General features: G+C 36.1%; 1 protein-coding gene across 3 annotated transcripts in view; it reads left to right on the top strand.

Annotated features, from left to right (window-relative positions):
- The window catches only part of LOC149797284 (uncharacterized), a 77600-nt gene that overhangs the window by 2452 nt on the left and 52668 nt on the right, over nucleotides 1–22480 (top strand). For 2 of the 3 annotated variants that reach the window (XM_089961997.1, XM_089961995.1), the window contains exons 2-6: nucleotides 5480–5932; nucleotides 6439–6600; nucleotides 13942–14053; nucleotides 18748–18884; nucleotides 21405–21520. In XM_089961997.1, coding sequence (XP_089818123.1) covers nucleotides 5650–5932; nucleotides 6439–6600; nucleotides 13942–14053; nucleotides 18748–18884; nucleotides 21405–21520 — 810 coding nt within the window. In that variant the 5' untranslated portion in view covers nucleotides 5480–5649. Of the gene's footprint in view, nucleotides 1–3407; nucleotides 3502–5479; nucleotides 5933–6438; nucleotides 6601–13941; nucleotides 14054–18747; nucleotides 18885–21404; nucleotides 21521–22480 lie in introns of those variants that run through there. The other variant, XM_089961996.1, reaches the window with a different exon arrangement.

The raw sequence follows: 22480 nt of genomic DNA, 5'->3' as shown, positions 1-22480 counted from the left end.
ATTGTTAAACATACGTTAAAAAAGTCAAAAACAAACAAGCAAGTTATAAACACACACCAAACATCAATCTGTCTTCAAGTATAATGTTGCTAATGAGATATTTTTACTTTGCCTTCCAGATTTAACTAGTTTTTACTGATAACCATAATGCACAGCCTATATATCGCAATAATTTCAAACATCTTACTAAGTGAGTCTTTTTAAAGTTAACTTTACACATAATGCGACCAGGCAATCAAAAAACTATTTAGAAATATATTCACGTTCCCTCTACAAAAGCAATCGGCGATACAAAACACCTTTACAAGTTACTTTGAATTGTCAAATGATAATTTTAAGTGACTTGGAAAGTGAGCTGCGAGAGTAGTGTAACAATAAAGTGTCTCTCATTATTAGCCTCAGAACAATGCAAAAAAATTAAACTGTTTGTGACTGTATGTGAAACATCCACTAGTCCTGTACACACAAGACCGCATTATAAGGTGCTTGGAGGCCCTAGAGCAATTTCAAAAAGCGCGACCACCGCATCGATGCAATGAAACCAAACAAGGGGTAAAGGGTATGACTTGTTCTGCCCATAACTTTCCATAACCTTATCATGGTCGTATCTGAGATATATATTATATAAAGACATGTAAATCGTATGGTGACTTGGAATAGTCATGAAATGCAAAAGCCTAACCTATATTTATGATTGAAATATGACAAGAGTGACACACAGATCATATTATATTTAAAATCAGAAATAACTACATTACAAAATTTATTGTGCATTGTACCTCAGATTTATCCCGTGAAGTTTTTCTAACAAAACAGATATATCCGTCCGTATACATGAAGTTTATCTCAGCGTAGTGCACGACAAAATTCACTGAAATCAAGATAAAAGAAAATAAAGAACATATTCCATAAGAAGTTTATACAGCTTTTTGTATCATGAATAATCCATCGAATGACCCTTTTATTAAACTTAATGTTCAACCAAATCCAGAAAATTCAGAAATCAGCATTATAACAATAATCAAAATACAGGCTATATGTCGTAAGCAAAACCCCAAAAGTATTACAGACAGAGCAAACACTATTTTACTGCATTATTCATCAAACACTATTTATTACAAACTTACATGGCTGCTCCATACGTAATCTGTCGGCAAAACTGGAGAACAAAAATGGCGACTAGATTATGTTTGACAGAACTTTTTTTCCGATATCCTTCAGGGATGTAAGAAGCTAAAATTCCAATTACCTATGTTTTTTCTCTTCTTTTCCTAGCAAGCATCTAACTTTATCTGACCTAACAAATAAAGAAACATATTGCAGATGAATACAAGTTGCAGAAAGCGTAATTATTCAGCTGAGGATATTATTATGTTTAAAGTAAAAGAATGTAAGCAATTTTAATAATTTGTGTAGAAATTATTGGACTTTTCCAATGACGTAAATAAGACATTAATTTTACTCGTTGGTATAACAGTGCTAACGCTTCCACGCCTTCAAGATATACACATACTCGTATTCATTTCACAGAATGAAAGCTAAACTATTTCCCATCATTAAAATCAATCACGGTATTAAAGACACCAAAATGAAATGATACACAGTATGTATGTATGTATGTATGTATGTATGTATGTATGTATGTAGAGAGAGAGAGAGAGACTCACATGATTACTTATACCTGAGATGATCCATCTACAATTTTGATATAACTGGAATGTAGATTTTCTCCAGCTTTCTTGCTGTCATAGTCCAATGTAATTTAGTTTAGACGAACAAATAAATAAGCCGTGAGGTTAAGTCCTTATCAGAAAGGTGAATTGTTCTTTCTAATATATTACTGCGCAAGGAATTTAATTAATTGCTTTTACCTGAGAGTAAGAAAGATTTGTACATGTACACATTTCAGCAAAATGCGTACATGTGAAAATCTCTCTTACTTTAATAGGTATATCCGTCACGTACAAAATGGGTACATGTACAAATTCATATACTTTGATGTTGTATTCTCTCGGCCGCTATCGGCCATCGTATGCCCCAGTGCTTGATATTACTATAAAATGCCACTCTGCAGAAATCGTAGCGATATGACTGAATTTTTTAAAAAGCTACGTTAAAAAATCGAAATCATACACAAATCACACATGAATATGGTAAGTATGCATTTCACTGACACGGGGTTCCTCTCCACAGTATTGTATCTTGTATAGGGTTAATTTCTAAACAAAAATAGAATCTTGATATTTGATTTTTAGGATCATGGCGTGAATCAGTTTTTATTTTAGCAATAGTTGTCATGCTCAGTGTAATTGCCATAGCGTTCGAATCTGAAACTATGCGTTTAGAGCCAATGCCCGGTTTAAAAAGAGCAGAAATATGTATGGGAAGCACAAGGTGACATGAAAATTAAAAAAAAACAGTTGGTCAGATTTTCTTCAACTGTTGTCTAGAGAAAGGTATTTCCGGCTGCTTAAATGATCCAGATATGTCTGGTTATGGGAAAAATCGTTAGTCATAACAGGAGCATGGCCACTCCGCACCATCGTCGCTAAGTAAATACCAGAACTTATGACGTCTGGGACACTGCCACGTTTTTTTGAAACATTTTTGCTATATCACAAGTTGGTTAGTATAAAGGGCGAAAAGACAGGTCCTTTTCGAGAAAAGGGCTTGCCTTCTGCGGAAAGGACCGATGATGTTTTTATTAACAGTTTCAAATGTGTGCAATTTTAGGATGAGTGGGTGGTGGACAATCAAAGTCTGTAAATTATACTGGAACTCAGGAAAATTAATTTCTTACAATATCCTACATGTGATTTGGACCTACAAGTAGGTCTCCGCTTTTTTCTTACATCAATGGACCATTAATGCCAGAAGAAGAAAAAAGCGGAGACCTTCTTTGGTTTGTCTAAAGTACAATTATATTGAGTATAGTGGAAAGGACTTTCCATAGTCCGATAAATCAACCCCCTAAATCTGTATTGATTCCGAGAGACGACGTGAGGCTGATTTATAGGTCAGGCTTTCTATAGTTATGCTTAAGTCTGTATTTACATAAATTTAGAGCAGTTGTAATGATTTGTCTTGCTGTGATACTTGGTTTAATTTCTTGTATGTTTCAAGGCTTGTTTATACTTCAATAAATTTCCTCATAAACATTGCTTTTCACTGCTCTTTTTTGAGCTTGAAAATTGGAGTACTTGGAACTGAAAAGGAGTTCCTTTTGCACTTCATTCCCACCGTCAGAAGCTTCAATGAGCTCTCGTTTGCTCTTCAGAACCAATAAACTTTCAGAATATATTTTTGAGTTAGTCATCTAAAGGGAGGTAACCCACTGTGGCATATAAATACCTGCACTATTGGGTTGGTTCCCAAAGATTTAAAAGAAATCTTTCTTTTAAACTTGGAAGCAATCCAAATGGTGTTTCTATGGCGTCGTAACTTGTTTCGTCGCCAACGAAATCGTTTTAATAAGTTTGTGGACCAAATGTCTTGATAACGGTACTTGCACATGTTGTATAATAATAGCGTAATAATTAAACAGCGAATTTAAAAGGGGCAGGACACAGGAATCTGACGTTTTATTAATAAAGTACGATGAAATCTCTGACACGAAATCCTTTTACCGGTACTATAAATGAACGGTTAATTTACACAGGTGCTCGACGCGAGCTTGATGTTAAGAAAAAAAAAAAAATAAAGGGAAAAAATCATACAGAGTGACAAAAATACCTTAGACTACCCCGATGACCCCGTTCTGACAGGACCTTCTCTCTCTTACATTATGATAGAGAGTGTCCTATGTCAGAACGGGTCATGGGGTAATCTAAGGTATTTTTGTCACTCTGTATGATTTTTTCCCTTTAGATTATTGTTTTTTTTCTTCTTAACATCAAGCTCGCGTCGAGCACCTGTGTTAATTTATAGTACCGATACGATGATTTCGTGTTGTCAGAGATTTCATTGCACTTTATTGATAAAATGTCAGACTCGTGTGGACAGGACAACAATGTGCATTAATTGTTTTTGCATTTTTTTTTTTAAATTTAAATTTAGGCAAACATCTTCTTAGATAATCATTCAGGAAGGAGTCTACGGATTTGACGCACATAAGCATGATATTTTAAGAAAATATTTTTATATAGTTATGCCACTCATTACATATGAAAGCACGCATATCAAATGACATTGATAATACTTCCTCTAGTCCTACATCCAAGACCTTGACGCTGATATTTATGTTTTGGGCGTCACTAAAACAAAACCAACATGTGCTATGTCTTACATTGTAGGACTAATACTTCCTCTTACTCATTTTGGCATAAGGACGACCCTTGTATGTTCGTGTATTATGTCATTTAGTTTGATGCACCGTTCATGAGTACTTTGGCCTGTGATACAGAATTCACAAGTTTATAGAAAAAAATGCCATAAGAAACTTAAGTTAGCACTCGTAAAACTTCCTTATATTTATCATCATTTAATTTTAGATTTTGTTTTAAAAGCTAAAAGAATAAAATTGGTGTGAAATCATGATCGATGGTATTACAATAAAATTGTTTACTCGAAACAAAAAAATATTAGATATACTGAGTAGCTGATATGACCCAGTTGTCAGTGTAAATATGCAAGACCTGAATCGTTGAAATCGTTGATTTTGAAACTGCAAAACATTTTTGACCTTCATTTCTCATTTCTCTAGTGCAAATAAGTGATGACAGAAATACATAAAATTACAGGAGATTTTGTTTTCATTTTATTGTTTATTCTTGCCATTATATACAAAGTAAGTAAATAAGATCAGTTGCTGTTGTGGGTTCAGGCCAGGCCCTAGGATGTGCAGGTCTGAAGGCAACATGCGGGGCCCAAGACTGAGCAAGCGATGAGCACGGGGCCTCAAGCAAATAAATTGCTTTTGCCTGAAAGCGCGGGCCTAAGGCGGTTGCCTCATTTGTCTTGCCCTAGGGCTTGGTCTGTGTGGGTTTGATGTCATTTTTGAGCACACAATAGCTAGGCCATACATTGCAGCCAGTATAACTGGTGGAGGAAGAACACGTAAGAAACGCTGATCCATGGTAAGCTACTAGCAAGCTTTCTCACATGCCCACATTGGCAAATTAAATAAGGTCAAATAACTTTTATATGAAGATTATCTTAAAGGATGATTGAACATTTACTGTTTAAGTGCCTGTTTGTCATTATGTTAGAAGATCTTAATATTAATAATTGGGATTATGTACCAGCAAAACAAGCAAAACATGCTACTTTTAAGACTTTTAAATATTTCTTCTCGGTTCATTTTTAGAGCAGACCTTCAAATTTTTATCAATTAAACATGAACAGAGAGAACAGTATTTAGTTTGTATTGCTTTTATGGATGTGAAGCACAATAACAACTTTGCTTCATCAATGCTTTTTAACTCTTGTCCTTTCTTAGTACTTTTCTAAAGTACTAATGTTAATCTTGTTTGTTCTACAGGCAGCTGAATTAAGGAACTTCAAATGGCTTAAAGGACCACATTCAAGGATGTAACAGCAGACCCCATGGCTAGCTTGCTGAAACTCTTGACCCTATTGTAGTCATTTTAGATAAGGTTAGACAGTACGCCAGAGTTTTTCCTGCTTTGGTTACAGCTGTAACTGCCAGTTATGTCTCACCCACTTAGATCCAAGTCTGTCAGCTTTGACCAGGATTTGCAAGCTCATCCTTGGTGGGTTTTGGTGAAGGAAATTTGTGATGAAGTGCCATCAGATGTGATGAAGGATTTGATATTCACAAGTAAAAAACACCTTGGTGACAGCTTTTATGAGATTTATGATGGGAGTAATGGTCTGAGATTCTTTCATGTTTTGGAGGAGAAACTTGGGCTAGACAAAGTGGCAGAGTATGTGGAAAACCTTCTATCACATTGTGACATTCATGATAGAACAGGTATTTACTCTTAGTTATAACCAATGTTCTTGTTTTAAAGAAACATTTTTAAAGAAAAATCTAGGACTTTGTATCATGTTTAACAATTTGTTCATTAATTAATAATAATAATAATAATATTATTATTTAATTGAACCAACAGAGCAGAGCAAAAGGTCTGTTCTTTTAGATTGTTTCATCTTAAAAAGTAACATTACAGTAAAACCTGTCTTGAGAGACCACTGCTATGTGAGCCACCTGTCTCGAAAGACCATATTCTCAATGCATAGATTTTATTGATTATATAGTGGTATGACCTATCATGAGAGACCAACTGTCTTGTGAGACCATAATTTTTTGGTAGAAGGGGTGGTCTTTCAAGAGAGGTTTTAATGTACTGTATTTTTTTTGTTTAAGTCATTGCAATAATGAAGGGTCATTAAGAATGATTATCAACACAACAGAAACTTATTAATTATTAATTTAATTTTTGTTATTAATTTATCCATTGCTTTCTTGATAAACAGGACATTACAGATTGAGCATGCGGGTCCAAGATTACAGAAGACAGCTTGAAGATTATCGCCTTTGTTGTCTGCAGAATGGAATTGCGAGGGACCTCAATTTTGTTGGCCGTTCGGAAGAAGTCAAAAGAATTCTGAAGATTCTTAGGGATTCTGACTGTAGAGGTAACAGAATCATTTTAAACTTTAGTTTAACTTTCATAATTGTACAAGTTCTGATATGTTGTATTGTACACTCTTAGCTCAGGTGATGGTATGGCATGGTTTCCAGTGTGGAAGAAACTGGATAAAACCACTAATTTGAGATGATATCTGTTTTAACTGGAGTTCAAAGCAGGGACTGCAGAGGTGCAAAATGATCATTTTACCACAGCACTGTCTGAGGCTCCAAAAAAGATGCTATAATGCAAGTCCTTGTCCAGGTTTTCATACTATGCCAAAATTTAAAGAACAGCACATGAATTAATCCAGCTTTACAAATAAAAGAGATGTATTTACTGTAAACTAAATTTAGAAATGAGATTTTAAAAGCAGCAATAGCTTACCCATAGCTATTGTTTATCTTTCTTTTTCATGCTGAAAAAAAATGCAGTGTATGAAAGGAATAATGACAGCTTGCTCACTAGATGTTACGTGTTCTTCGGTCTAGATTGACACCACAAGAACCATGTCATATTTGGTATCTATACTAGATATTTGATTCAACATGTTTAATTTGTTTCGCATTGCTATGGTATATATATATATATTTCCTTTATTTAATAAAAGTTGTATAAAACACTGAGAACTCTCTTCTTACACAGAAAAGAGACTGGTAAATTTATTCTACTGTTTACTACATCTATAGAGAACACAGGGGTGTACTCCATATGCAGTACATGCAAACAAGGTGAATTATATGTGACATTGTAAATATTTTAATTTATTTACTATATAAAGGAAAAATGTCAGCACAGTCTGTGGGAAAGTATGACCACACTCATCTAGACTGTATTAAATGTTCCAAATGTAAAAGAAAAAAGTTGTTTTACATTTTATAAATCATGGTCTGCAGAAGGCTGGAATCTTGATGACTCCAGCCACACATATCAGAGAATGACAAAATTTCATTCACCTTCTTGAATGGAATTCTCTGACTTTTCTGTTCTTCTGACTGGAATACCCCTCCCAGCACATTGTTACCTCCCGTGTTTAAGGAGATACAGCAATCATGTATCAGCATGTCACTGCCTCCCATGGAGGATATGCAATTCTCATCTCATAGAATGTCACTGCCTCCCATTGTGGAGGATATGCACCACTCATCTGAACCAGTGTCACTGCCTTCCATTAAGGATATGCACCACCTACACCATATCACGTAGCTGCCTCTCTTGGAGGAAATTCACTGCTCTTCTCATAGTGTGTTGCTGCCTTCCATTGAGGAGGAGATGCACCACCACCACCTTGTCAGAGATAGTGTGACACACTCTCCCACTGGAAAGGATCAGCACCACACCATCCTTAGTGATGCATCAGATGACGATCCTGTATCCTCTGATCATCACACTATGGCTTCGCTGTATGAGGATAGGGTTTGGACCAAGTTCCATTCTCTACACCTCTTATGAACATTGAGAGTCTAACCAGCTGACTCAGACTAGGCTAGGGGATCGGATCAGTATCCTACCCTTTCATATTATCCCATTGAATCCCTTTGGGATGTGGGGCCCACTATCACAGGAGCCTTGGTCATGTATGCCCCCTTGGAATTTTGGATTTTGCCCTCATAACAGAGGTGATACTGTAGCTCATGTCCTGCCATCACTTCATCACCAGGCGAAAACTATTTGGAAGGCTAGCGGCATCACTTCTTCCAGGACTGACAGATGTTCTTGCCTCTCGCCAGCTCATGTCACTCCATCAGCCCCTACTCACCATGTTACAGCACAGGACTTAGTGTAACTTAGTGATACACACACACATTCTGTTGCCCAGAGTGTATTTGATGATGTTTTCTCCATTCTAGTAAACTCTAATAAAAATAGAGTTCTACATGGAGGAAGCACAAGTGACACCTGCTCTTACGTCTGCTCCTTTATCTCTGTTACATGTGGAAGAAAAGGTATGGTCTTTTGACAAGGCAGTAATAGTCTATTGCCTCTTACACCCTGACTTGTGTCCAAAACCTGCCACACAGTCCAAAAAGATCCTTTCCAGTCTGGAAAAGATCTCAGGGCCTCAACCTCAACTATACCTCCTTCTCCTTCCTCACTCTTCTATGATTGAAAAAATGAGAGGTTTTCAGGAGGCCAAAATATTAATTGAAGGCCAAAATATTAATTGACAATGTCAAGGGTTGGATGTTCCCTCCTCAACGTAGTAACCCTTGGTCTCTTGTGCCAGCTATTGGGTACATTCCCTAAAGTGGTCCATGAAACTTCCCCAACTTGATGCTGGTGTGGCCAAGGTGTATATTTCGAGTGGAGCCTGGGTATGCCTTTCCATAAACGACATTGAAGCTATGGAACAGAAATTCTGACTGCTTGTTACCATAACTTCATATGCCAATCTCTTCTCAGCTGCATCTTTTAGTATGCTGAGAGATCCTTGAACCCAGCCACCCTTCAGCGCGTGCTGGAAGCTGTGGCCAAGACACCTCTGTATGCATTTTCCTTTTTTATGGCTTTGTCAGCAGAACTTTTTCACATCCACCATGATGTTGCTTTGGACTCCTCAAAGGTATTACTCAATCAGAGTAAAGACATCTTTATGGCTGCTCCGCTTGGAGCCGAGATTCTGTTTGGAGGCCTCATTCCTACCATAGCATCTCAAGACTTGTTGGATCATCAGCATAGATCCTTCACATCTACTCCTGACCTATAACAATTGGCCATTAAGCATGTCAATGTGAATTGCCCTAAAGGGCCTTCTACCAAGTTCTTCAAATAGACACAGACCCAGTCCAATATGCAACCTTTAAATGGACTGCTTCCTTGTCTGTTTGGCTTCAAAAAACCAAACACCAGATGTGCCTGAAAAATCTGAATGGGAAGGACACAGTTTTCAGAGCCTCCTTCTTTTCCCAAAGGAGGGATGGGGAACAGCCTTAGAGACTTGAGCCCTCTCCTCCCACACATCCCTCTTCCAGACATTCCTGTTCGAGCTCACCTAGGCCTTGTTTCCAAGGTCCGGTCAAGCATCATGGACATCATGGTTGGGTCATTGCAATAGTGTATGAGGGTACCGACTCCAATTTCAGGAACTACCTCCTTTATCCAGGGCCCCATATCTTTCTTCACCAATCCCATCTGGTGAAATTGAGGGATGAAGTGCACATCCTTATACATGAAGGGGCAGTTGAGAGGGTCTGAATGATCAGTCACCCATCTTCTATTCCTGTATCTTCCTGGTCACCAAGAAGAGTGGAAAGTTTTGCATTATAATTGACCTCACCTGTCAAGATGAAGACTACCTCCTCAATCCAGAATGTACTTTAACAATCCTATTGGTCAGTCTCCATTGACCTTCAGGATGCCTATCTAGACTTCCCCATATTTCCTTCCCACCGCAAATATCTCCAGCTTTCCTTAGACCAGGAAGATTTTCAATTCCGGTTCCTACCATTTGAAATTTCTTCTGCACCCAGAGTTTTCACCTGCCATGGGATACCTCTGGTATTTGGGAATACCAATTCTTCAGTATTTTGAAGACTGGCTGACCCACAATGTTCAAATCCAGTCCCTTCATCAGGATATGTACCAATGTTGGTCTGTGGTAACTCAGTTGGGCTTATTGCCCAACCTTGAAAAATTCGAATTCACCCCATCACAAGACTTCATTTACATGATCATGGATCATCTCACAAACCAGAACTTAGAGTTCCACTGGATTGGATAGATTGAATCCTGGCTTTGTTAGAGATGCTATGAGCAAATCTTATTTGTCTGCTAGACTGTACCTGTCCCTTCTGGGCATTCTGAACGCCACTGCCAACTTGGTTCTGTTAGATCGATGTCTTTATATGCAACCGCTGAAATTCCTCCTTCTTGCAAGGTGGAAACCTCACAAAGATTCTCTATCAGCACTGATCTTTCTAGGATCGGCATTTCATCACCATTTGCAGTGGTGTTTGGATTGGGACAGATTCATGATTGAAGTCCCCATGCATGCACCCGAACCCCACTCATATCTGGTTGCTAACGCATCAGATTCTGGTTGGGGTGCTCATTTAGAACCAGAGGGTATAATTTTACAGGGATTTTGGACCCCTTCCAATTCATCCCTCCACATAAACAACCTAGAAATGAAGGCTGTATACCTAGCATTGCGAGAGTGCATTGACAGAGTAAGGGGTTTATGTGTCATGATCTACTCTGCCAATGTATCCAATGTAGCTTATCTTTGATGTCAAGGAGGCACTCATACCCCATCTCTTTGTGTGGAAGTCTGGAACCTCCTGTGCTGGGCCAGAACATAACACTCAGAGTTTGGCATATTCTGGGCAAGAAGATCTTTTGGTGGACAGTCTCTCCAAATCTGGCAGAGCCATCCTCACACAATGTACTCTTCACTGCTCTGTTACAGAATCCCTTTTCTCAATGTAGGGAAGGCCCCTAGTGGATCTATTTGCAATCAGGCTTAACAACAGACTTCCATTTTTTTAGGTTTCTTCTGTCCCAGATCAAGGAGCATGGACAGTAGATGTGTTCAGTCTCCAGTGGGATTGTCTCTTTGCTTAACGTCTTCCCACCCTTTTGACTGTATTCTCAAGTACTGCAAAAAGTCAGAACTTCACTCCTCAGATCATTCTCATATCCCCTCTGTGGCTTCATCACTTGTGGTTCAACAATCTTCAAAACCTTTTGATTGTTTGACCCATGTCTCTTCCTCACAGAAGGGATCTTCTTTTGCCACATTGGGGATCCCTCCACAACAGCCCACAAATTCTCCACTTTCATGCTTGGCTCATCTCAAGCAATCTCTCCACTAGAACAATTTTTCGGGACAAGTTGCCAGTTGCATCATTCAATCCAGGAGAGCTTCTACCTCCAAGGTCTATAATGCCAGGTGGAGAATCTTCTGTGATTGGTGTAGTAGGAAATGTGTTGGCCCTTGCTGTCCCTGTTTAACTTCTGGTGCTGATTTCCTTTTGTATTTCTCTGAGAACAAGAAATGCTCATTATCCACTTTCAATGGCTTCTTTCAAGGCTTGGTTATTGGTTTTGATTTGCACCTTGCTGATCTTATTAAGTACTTTGAGCTGCAGAGACCTGTATTGCACTCTCTTATGCTGAGATGGAATCTTTCTTGTTTTATGGTCATTAACCAAAACCCCCTTTGAGCCATTAAGTAAGGCATCTTTGCAGGACCTCACTCTCAAGACTGTGTATCTGTTTGTCCTTGTGTTAGTACAGTGATGAAGTGAGATTCATGCCTTATCTATTGATGCTGGATGTCTTCAGTTTAATGGGAATTATGATTTGGTTTCCCTCCTTTGACAGCCTGTATTTTTAGCCAAAAATCAATTATCTTCCATAGCTCCATTGCCAGTAGAAATCACCAGTCTCAGTTAAATCTGTGCTGCAGTTGATACAGACAGACTTTTCTTTTCTGTGAGGGCACTCCATTTCTATCTTAAGGCATCTAAAGGAAAAGAAAAGGTTGGAAGCATCTTTTCCTGCCTTTCAAGGGCAGCATAGACATTTCAGCTGCCACTATTTCACAGTGGATTGTCACCATGATCAAAAGAGCTTGTCAGTGTCTTTCCTGATTGATACCTTTGCTTTATGAAACTTAAAGCCCATGAGGTTTGAACCATTGCTACATCCTTTTCCTACCTTAATCACTCCTCCTTGGAGGACATCATGAAGGCAGCATTTTGGCATTCCTATACTACCTTTTCCTCCTTTTACCTCTGCTCATTATCACAACAAAGCACAGGAATTTTTTCCTCTGGGTCCTATCGTTATGGTACATGTAGCCCAAAGAGATACCAAAATTCCATAACATGGGCCTCTCCATCAATCGTGAATACTTTCCATTTGCCTGGGTAATAAAATGAGTCATAGGTTACCAGATTACCTTATACAAGTTTTCTGTCAGAGATTGTTAAGGTAGCACTCAGTCAAATTGACAATCCTTTTGAATGAACCTCAAATATGTGTATGCTTTTTCAGTGCCAAGCAGATGTGTTACTCTTCCAGTAAATAATTAACCTTAATTCCATAGCTTTTTTTCCCATGTTTCAACCCTTTGACTGTGGTACAGTGACAAGTAGCAGAGGGTGGTCGTTTGATCTTGCTGCTCAAATGACATGTTCAGTTGCAACCTTTAATAGATTTCACCATGTGATCAAAGTATTACTTTCAAAGTTCAAGCTCAGTCTCTTTGTAAGCATATGCATATGACAGTGAGTCATACAATATTTAAAATGACCATATTGACTATGATAATTTACTGACAACGATGGTGGATTTCAGAACTTTATCAGGCAAATATGTTTCCTATTGCACTGGTTTTAAATTTAGGGTAGGTAGGTATTTTTATTTTTTAAATATTATATATATGATAATAATTAATATATATAATGTACTAAGTGCTTCAAGTGCTGTGCAAATCATCTCAGTTGGATGCACAAATCAATTTTCAGATTTTTGAGGGAAAAAAATTACCCTGGGGAAAAGTGGTAGGGTAGGCAACAAATAAAAATGGGAATGGCCGGCTGATCTAAAATATATTTTGATTAAGCTTTAGACAATGTGGATAATTCTTGAACTTTGTTGGGGATGACATTAGGTATTGATATATATCGGACACTGGTAATTTAAAAACAATGTGGACTTAAGGTTTGTACACATTTAATAGTTTCCCTTTGATTTGGTACTCGAGTAACCAATCATTAGAATCGATGGGTACCTGGTAGAAGTTTTCTAAACTTTTGACAACTCTTTTGACAATTCTTCATTCTAAGGGAGGATGTATGCACATTAAACATATGGTATGTTTTCTTTGGTGCAGAAAAAGAAAGTTAAACAATAGCTTTGGGTAAGAATTAAAATATGTTTTATACCTTAAAAAACTACATTTCCACTTGAGCAAAATGATATTAAAATTTGCAAGGTTATCCAAGAACATAAAAGTAGTCAGAGCTAAAAATGTTATGACAGTATCAGTTGTAGCTTCAAGAACTTCTGTTTTAAAGTTAATTTTCAGTCATTTTATTGAAAGTTTTATGAATTCAGCATCAGATCCACTCCTAAGACCCATTATTGTTTTATGTACATCTCAGTAGGCATAGACAAATCATTTGAAATATTTTCTAACCAGGGATAAGAAGTTTTTGTACTTACTCTAAAAGAAAATAAATAACCTTTGTTGAGGACATAAAACTATTTAAATGCTTCATTAAAACATCAAGAAAACAAGAATTTGTTTGCATGAAAATGATCTGTTATTTACTATATATCTTACCTAGTTTGTTTAGAAATTAGTTTCTATTCAAAGGATTTAATTATGTTGCAACAGGTGTGTTTATTCATGGTTCTGAAGGCATGGGGAAGACAACCCTGGCAGAGGAGGTGTGTTATAATATGAAAGCTGGTGATGAAAGATATACTGTACTTGTCCTCGATCTCAGGTAAATATACCACCATTCCTTGTGTCAAAAATTCTGACTTTACAAAGTGAAACAGCTTGAAAACTTCCATGAAATTTTCACACTTTTAAATGGTGATGACATGGAATCCAGTAGACATTGGGATATAGGTATGACACTTTCAGATGGTGATGGCATGGTATCCAGTAGACATTGGGATATAGGTGTGACACTTTCAAATGGTGATGCCATGGTATCCAGTAGACATTGGGATATAGGTATTGCACTTTTCAATGGTGATGACATGGAATCCAATAAAAATTGAAATATAGGTATAACACTTTCAAATAGTGATGGCATGGTTTCCAGTAGACATTGGGATATAGGTGTGACACTTTCAAATGGTGATGGCATGGTATCCAGTAGACATTGGGATATAGGTATGACACTTTCAAATGGTGATGGCATGATATCCAGTAGATATTGGGATATAGGTATAACACTTTGAAATGGTGATGGCATGGTATCCAGTAGACATTGGGATATAAGTGTCACACTTTTAAATAGTGATGGCATGGTATCCAGTAGACATTGGGATATAGGTATTACACTTTCAAATGGTGATGGCATGGTATCCAGTAGAGATTGGGATATTGGTATGACACTTTCAAATGGTGATATCATGGTATCCAGTAGACATTGGGATATTGGTATGACACTTTCAAATGGTGATGACATAGAATCCAGTAGACAGTGAGATATAAGTATTGCACTTTCAAATAGTGATTGCATGGTATCCAGTAGACATTGGGATATTGGCATGACACTTTGAAATGGTGATGGCATGGTATCCAGTAGACATTAAAATATATGTATGACACTTTCAAATGGTGATGGCATGGAATCCAGTAGACATTGAGATATAACTACATGTATATCTTATCTGCTAGTGCTGGCAAATGTGACAAATGGACATGGAGTCACAGGTGTCATTTCAGATGGTAATGGCAGTGGTGTCCAGTAGACATTGAAAGTACACTGCACCATTTATAATGCACACTTTTATAACTCACAAACCCACTTGTAACATAGGGATAGGCATGGATACTGTATTATTTTCTGGAAAATGCCAAAATAATTGACCTTTATTTGTTTAACATGTAGAAAATCTTGATCAAAATTGCTAATTGAAACCTTGTTATATTGCTTGAGTATTGGTCAAAAAGGGTGGTTATTGTCTGAAAATTCTCCTGATTGGATGGTCATTTTAAGTATGGGGTTTCACTGATTCCTGGTGCCGCCATATTAAAAATATTGTTTGGGATCGATGCAGTTTCCCCAGCCAACCTTCCCAAACTTCACGAGTCATTGACACGCAAGCAAGCTGGACAGGATACCAGATTGTCTTCAAGATACCATGGATTGGTTTGAAGGTGTGGAAGCGTCACCATTGCCATCACTAGCAGATAAGATATAGCTGTATCTCAGTGTCTACTGGATACCATGCCATCACCATTTAAAAGTGTGATACTTATATCTCAATGTCTACTGGATTCACTGAAAAAAGACTAACAGAGCACATTGTTGCCAGTAATAAGGGGCTGTCCATTTAGCACATACACATGGAGTGGGGGGTAACCCCAATGCATACGCTTGCATATGTTATTTTTTGTGTTTTTTTTCTGATAATGTACATATGCATAGGAAATGGGGTGGGGGTGCAATCTCGATAATAATTTGTCTAATACATAACCTGTTCGACTGTTAAGTTGGTGTTTGAATTTTAGCGGACATTAGACAAACTGTTTAATGTTACGCAGCTTATTCCTTTGATGCCAGACATTCAGCGTCAGTGGACAATGTTTTATTAAACACATTAATATTATTAATCCTTTATGGTTTCTGCGTGGATTATATATAGGCTGTTCTTTAGAATATGGGAAGGGAACATCAAGCGTACGTATGGGGGTGGCGTAAAAAAGGTATGCATGCGTACAGGGGGAGGGGTCAAGCTTTGCCAGATTTTTGTGTACGTACTAAATGGATGACCTCTAAGCTGAATTAATTACACAATTCAGTTACACAATTCAGTAAGTATAAGATTATATTGACTTTTGTGCGAATGTTAGGTATGGAAGAAAACAACGTAGTTTATGTAATTCTCCAAATTTTCTGGAAAATGACTTGAGAGTTTATTAGGCCAAAAGGACTAAGCATCAGTGTTTATTTTTTCCAGGTATGTGGCTATGTATTTGTTTTACAATTTTATAGTGGGGTTTGAGAAGTTTGTGAATAAAGGGGTTGCATCATATGTTTATGGTACATTTTAGAGCAAAAGTTTTATTTCTTTTTTATATTTGTAAACTGCGTATTTTAGGGAGAGAAACATTTCACCTTTTTACAGATTACTTTATTAAACATGAACCATGATCAGTATTTAAGTTATTAACTCTATTCTTTGACAGCTGTTAAAGTTTAATGGGTAGTCTGGTTATATGAGACCTTAATTCTGAATTGTTTCGTTTTATGAACAGTGAAATGAACCTTAATATGTTCAAATACAAGGAGACTGTTGGGTCAAAATAAGATTAAAACTCACTGTGAGAAAATAAGCTGACAGATGTTTTAAAATTAAAAAAACAACAACAAAGCAACTGCAAGTGCAAAATAAAAATGATGTCTATTTGACAGTAATGGGGATGCTTGACATTCAACATTTACAAAATATATTTAAGTCCAAATTGCTCATGTGATAACTCTCATGATAAAATCAAACTTTGAATAAATTTGAAATAAGTGTTTAATCAGAATCAAAGTCCAAGTTTCTCATGTGATAACTCACATGAGAAATTAGAACTCTGCCTTATTTTATCTTAAAGGATGATTGAACATTTACTGTTTAAGTGCTTATTTGTCATTATGTTAGAAGATCCTAATATTAATAATTTTATATGATCTGTAAAATTGTATCATTTTCACCTCAAGACTTCTTGTGATGCCCTTTTGGTCATAAGGGAAATTGATGCCAATCTTTCCTCCAGTGTAGTGTCCATCTTAAAGTCTTATTATTGGTGCTTATCCTAGATGAACGGTAACAATTGTTTCATTATGGAGTTTTCACCAAAAGACTTTTTATCATGTCTAGTTGGTCCAAAATGAAATTGTTACCACTGGCAGCAGTCACTTAACATTTTTTTGTTACTGACCAAACTATGTTAATTTGTTCTTGTTCAGAATATATTATGTAAATATCAGAGGAAATCATGCAGTTTTCTAGTTCAAGTTTACTTTAACTTTTCACAGCCATCTTAGATGTTGTGACATTTATGTTGGGGTGTACACCATGGCAGCCATCTTGAAAATCTTGTTGTTACTCCTCCAAAACAGAAAGTCATATCAACATGGAGTTTTCAGTGGAGGATTTTTTTATGATTTTATGATGTCTTCTTGGTCCAAAAGGAAAATGATGTCAATCTCAGATCCAATATCTCCACCACAGCAGCTAATTTGAAAATTTAGTTATTGCTCAGAAATTTCAGAGATGGTTTCAACACTCAGCAATTAAAAGGAAGAAATGAATTTATCTTGAATTCCTGCAAATTTTGTCCACTAGAATGCCTGTCTCTTTTCTTCTCTATTATATCTGAGCCAATTCGAATACTTGGATTGGAATTTCCTAAGACTATTCTCTTCCAAAGTTCTGTTTAGAGTAGCTTGCTTCCTCTCCAGAATGGCTGAATCAGTTATGGTTTGTCATGTCAATGTTTCCATGAACTTACACAACCGAAATGGTATCTGTGGTTGCCTCCCAAGCTGTGCTTTGGCTTCCATAGCAACTGGATCGTAGCAAGGAAAAAAAATTTTTTGACTTCTCCAGAACAGATGAGCAGTTATAATCCAACATGGCAGAAATGTTTCTAAAGATATTGTGTTAGGGTTTTTTACCAAGAAACACTGATTACTGTTGCAACCAGATGACATGTTATTTTCCTAAGTTTTTTGTACTGAACACCTAAGTCAGTTTTGATCAACTGGATGAGAATGTTCATTAGGAAAAGTTCCACCAAAATTGTGCAGAGGGCTGCTTCATTGGCTATGATGTTACATTGCAACCATGTGTGAAACCTATCTTTGATTTCTTCTGCTAAATGACTGACTCCAGGGCCAGCTTTACTTTGATAACGTGTCTACTACTACATTAAAATTTCTCCTTCTGAACTGTGTGGTAAAATTAACCAGATATCAATTTTCCAAGTCTGTACAAATGATACTGATCTGTGATTCGGTATGACTACTGTTCATTATAGCAAAACAAAAATATAAAATAGCTTTTACTTCGCAATTTTGACAACATGTAAGAGCAACATATTTGGATTGAATTGGTATCCAGGCTCTGCCAGCTGAGTGATCATCCTGTGCTTATTTTGGGCATCTGGGTATTATAATTTTTCTGAAGAATAAATGTTTGAATATATTCAGTATTGTGGTAGTGCCCACTGCAATTCAGACAAATCTGAAAATAAATGTTATGATTTTTTTCTGATTCTTAAAGAAAATGAAGAATATTTCTGTAATATCTGTTTTTTAAATGGATTTTTTTTACTGAATGACGCATTACTTTGATAACATTAGAATAATGGCTTTACTGATAGGTAAATAATTAGTCAAGTTAAAGAAAAAGAAAAGAGAGGGGTGAGGGAAGGAAATTAAGTATTGTTTTTCCATTTCTATTTCAGGGGAAGAAAAACCCTAAATGACCTTTTGCATGAATTTTTGCCACAGCTTTGTGTGGCTTCATTTGAGACAAGTGGTGCTGTCTTGAAAAAACAGGTTTACAGTGCTGTCATAGAGAACAGATCCCTGTTTAGGAGAAGTATGTGCATTATGAATCCATATCGAATATATCCATGATAAACTGAACCTGTTGTTAACATGGATAGATTTAACTTAAAGTATATTTTAGGTGAATTGCTTCATTGGTTGTTGTTACATTAAAGTGAAAGTTGATAACGCTTGTAATTGTAATTATGACTGCGGTTAGTTTTGTTTGTGTTTTTAAAACTTAAAGATCTTATTTTGTTATAGTATGGCTTTGTATTCAGTGTTTGTCCGTCCATCAATATTTGCTTGTTATTGCTCTGGAGGCCACATTTCAGGTCCGATTTTGATCACACTTGGAATATATGCTTGTATCATCAAGATCTCAGGAAAAGTCATCAGTGAGTAAGATTCAGAAATATTAATGAGTTGCACTTGCATCTGATTGGTTGGGATTGTTAACACTTGCAGCTGATTGGTTGAGATTGTTAACACTCTGGAAACCATAACATTGACCCAGTTTTGATAAAACTTGGAATATATGCTTATATCATCAAGATTTTGGACCATTTTGATAATGAGTGAGTTACACACATATTAACTGGATGATCTTGCACATAATTGGCAGAGTTTGTTGTCCATTTTTACATGTCTATTAAGAAACAAACAATTCATTGTTGTATTATGTAGATGATAGTGATGGTGGCTATCCCTAACAAATAGGTCAGTTACAGTCAATATTGATATTAAGCCCAGTTAGTCTTTATGTTGAAGAATAATTATGTCTGTTGCTGATGTATACAGGAATTTTGTTTAAAGAAAAAGAGAGTTCGTAATTTTGTTCCATTTCACCCCAAAGTTTGAAGTCATCTGTGACCTATTTCTCCATCACAATAAACTTTAGCTGAATAAGCTGAATATACATTACTGTACAAGCTTTCACTTGGTACCGTGGTAACAGCTGATTAAGCATCTTTTCAGTGCAGTTATTTTGGTAACAGGACTAAATATTTTCTTTATCCTACTCTATACTTCATTGCACATAGATTGCATTTCACATTCCATTTTCTGCTATTGCTGCCTCTATGAAATATTCTCAGACTTAGGTTTCTCTGTGAAATATTTTCAGACTTGAGATTGCTAGTTGTGTTCTTTGGTCACTTATTTTGATTGACCAGCATTCCAAACATTTTTTTACACAAGATATATTCGTTTGAATGAAATACTTTGTATATGTTTATACGACAAACACAAAACAATTACTAGTGTACTTTGATAGGCTTATATCATTAAGATGTTAGGTAAGTATGATTATTGTGAAATCCATGAAGATTAATGATTTGATTTTGCACCTGATTGGCTGAGCTAGTAAACAAGGAGCTATATTTCTGATCGGATTTTTATCAAACTTGTTTTGAATAATTTTGTAGTATCAAGATATTGAATGACTATGATTATGAGCAAGATCCATGCATATTAATGAGGTAATCTTTTATCTGATTGGCTAAGCTTGTTACCATTCTGGGGATCAAATTCCAGTTGGATTTTGCTCCAGCTTGGTAAATCAGCTTATATTTTGTTTGCCTTAGATAGTTTCTATAATTAGTATGATCTTTGCATATTAATGAGAACTTTTTGCGTCTGATTGACTGAGCTTGTTACGTCTCCAGATATTGAGACAATATTTTTCATATCATTTTTATAAGCTCTCTAAATGGGTGTATATCATCAAGATCTTGGATGATTTCGATTATGAGCAAGAAATTTTGCATATTTATTATGCCTTTAACATGCAGAAAGAAATCTTGCATATTTATTACGCCTTTAACATACAGAAAGAAATTTTGCATATTTATTATGCCTTTAACATGCAGAAAGAAATTTTTATCACATTATAGTAATAATAGGTAATATCAACATGCAGTAAAGTTTGTGAGATAGTTTACATACTGTTTTGTTTATAAAACTGTGCAAGTCTGAAGTGCAGTGGTCAACTGTTATGTAAGCAGGTCAGCAATATCAGACCCACTGGGGGATCTTGTTTAGATTTATGTTCAGTCATTTGCATGGTTTGTAACAATAGGTCCCAAACTATGCATACATATGATTGTATGAATGAAATACATGTATATGATTTTTAGAAGATACTTGTAGGATCATATATAAAATACTTGTATGATTATGTAGAAAATACTTGTAGGATCATGTAGAAAGTACTTGTATGATTATGTAGAAAATACTTCTAGGATTATGTAGAAAATATTTGTATGATTATGTTGAAAATACTTTTAGGATTATGTAGAAAATACTTGTATGATCTTGTAGAAAATACTTGTATAATTATGTAGAAAATACCTGTATGATTATGTATAAAATACTTATATGATCATGTATAAAATACCTGTATGATCATTTATGAAATACCTGTATGATCATTTATGAAATACCTGTATGATCATGTATGAAATGCTTCTATGATTTTTTTCAAATGCTTATATGATCTTGTAGAAAATACTTGTAGGATCACGTATGAATTTTACTTGTATGATCAGTAATTGTATTATGAATTTGATAGAGACAGTTCTTCTTTGGGACAGTGTGGAAGACATTTTGGAGAATGATCAAATTGAGTTGATGGACTTCTTGGAACAGTTACTAAATACAATGGTTGCCATGCATGCAGACTGCAAGGTTCAGTATTTTTATTAGATTTTGATTAGAAAACTTTCAAGTCATATTTCTGTTAAGAGAAAGACATTTCATATAGTGTAATACGTAAATTGTGTAAAAACTATCACTCTTTTCTCATTATTCTCAGTGCAATGACCTGTTTTTAAACAAATCTTGTATTATCTTCTGAAACAGATTCCCAGATGGGTGTTTGAACCTGAAGAGACTGTTTCCCAGATATTTGAGCAAGGTTTAAGAAAATAAAGTGCATATATTGACTACTCATATACTCATATACTGTTAGTACTTATCTACAAATTGATTAGTCACAAGTTACTGACATAATCAGAGTTGCTGCTAGGGCATTTGATTGCATGAATCACGCAAAATTTGTATGAATTCCTGCACTTGGAGATAGTGATATGCAAGAACTCTTGCAAATTAGTTTAAAGTTGCGCACATGAAATGTACTGCATGCAGTATACAATTTTTATTCAGTCATTCACCCTTAAAGTGCTTGTCATGACATAAGTCACACTAGTAAAAGTATTGTAGTGCTTGTCATGACACGTCTTTTTTTTTCATAACATTCACACATCTGAGTTTTTCAGCTTGACTGAATGGTTGTTTAACTAAATTTGATTGGCACATTGGGCCTAACTACAAGCATTTTCTTGCAGTTGAATCTTGCATCAAGAAGTTTTACTAATGTGCGTTTATAATAGGGGCTATCAAGAAAACAAAATGGCTGAATTCCAGTGTAATTCATCTTCAGATGATGATGTAATTTGGCAAATACTGGCTGATGATTGCGATTTATTTCCAAAAGTTCTAGGTATCTCAGATTATTGAATCCTTTTAAGTGCTTATGGTGATACCAGTGAGTGATTTTGAACCCGAAAATGGTGTTAAATACAAGTCTGATGTACATGCTGGATGGACAAAAAACAGATGGCATGCCAGTGACACCCCTCTTCCATT

The sequence above is a fragment of the Sinohyriopsis cumingii genome, chromosome 6, assembly GCF_028554795.1.
Source record: "Sinohyriopsis cumingii isolate HCF-2022 chromosome 6, ASM2855479v2, whole genome shotgun sequence".
NCBI lineage: Eukaryota > Metazoa > Mollusca > Bivalvia > Unionida > Unionidae > Sinohyriopsis > Sinohyriopsis cumingii.
This window is presented reverse-complemented; position numbering and strand designations above follow the sequence as displayed.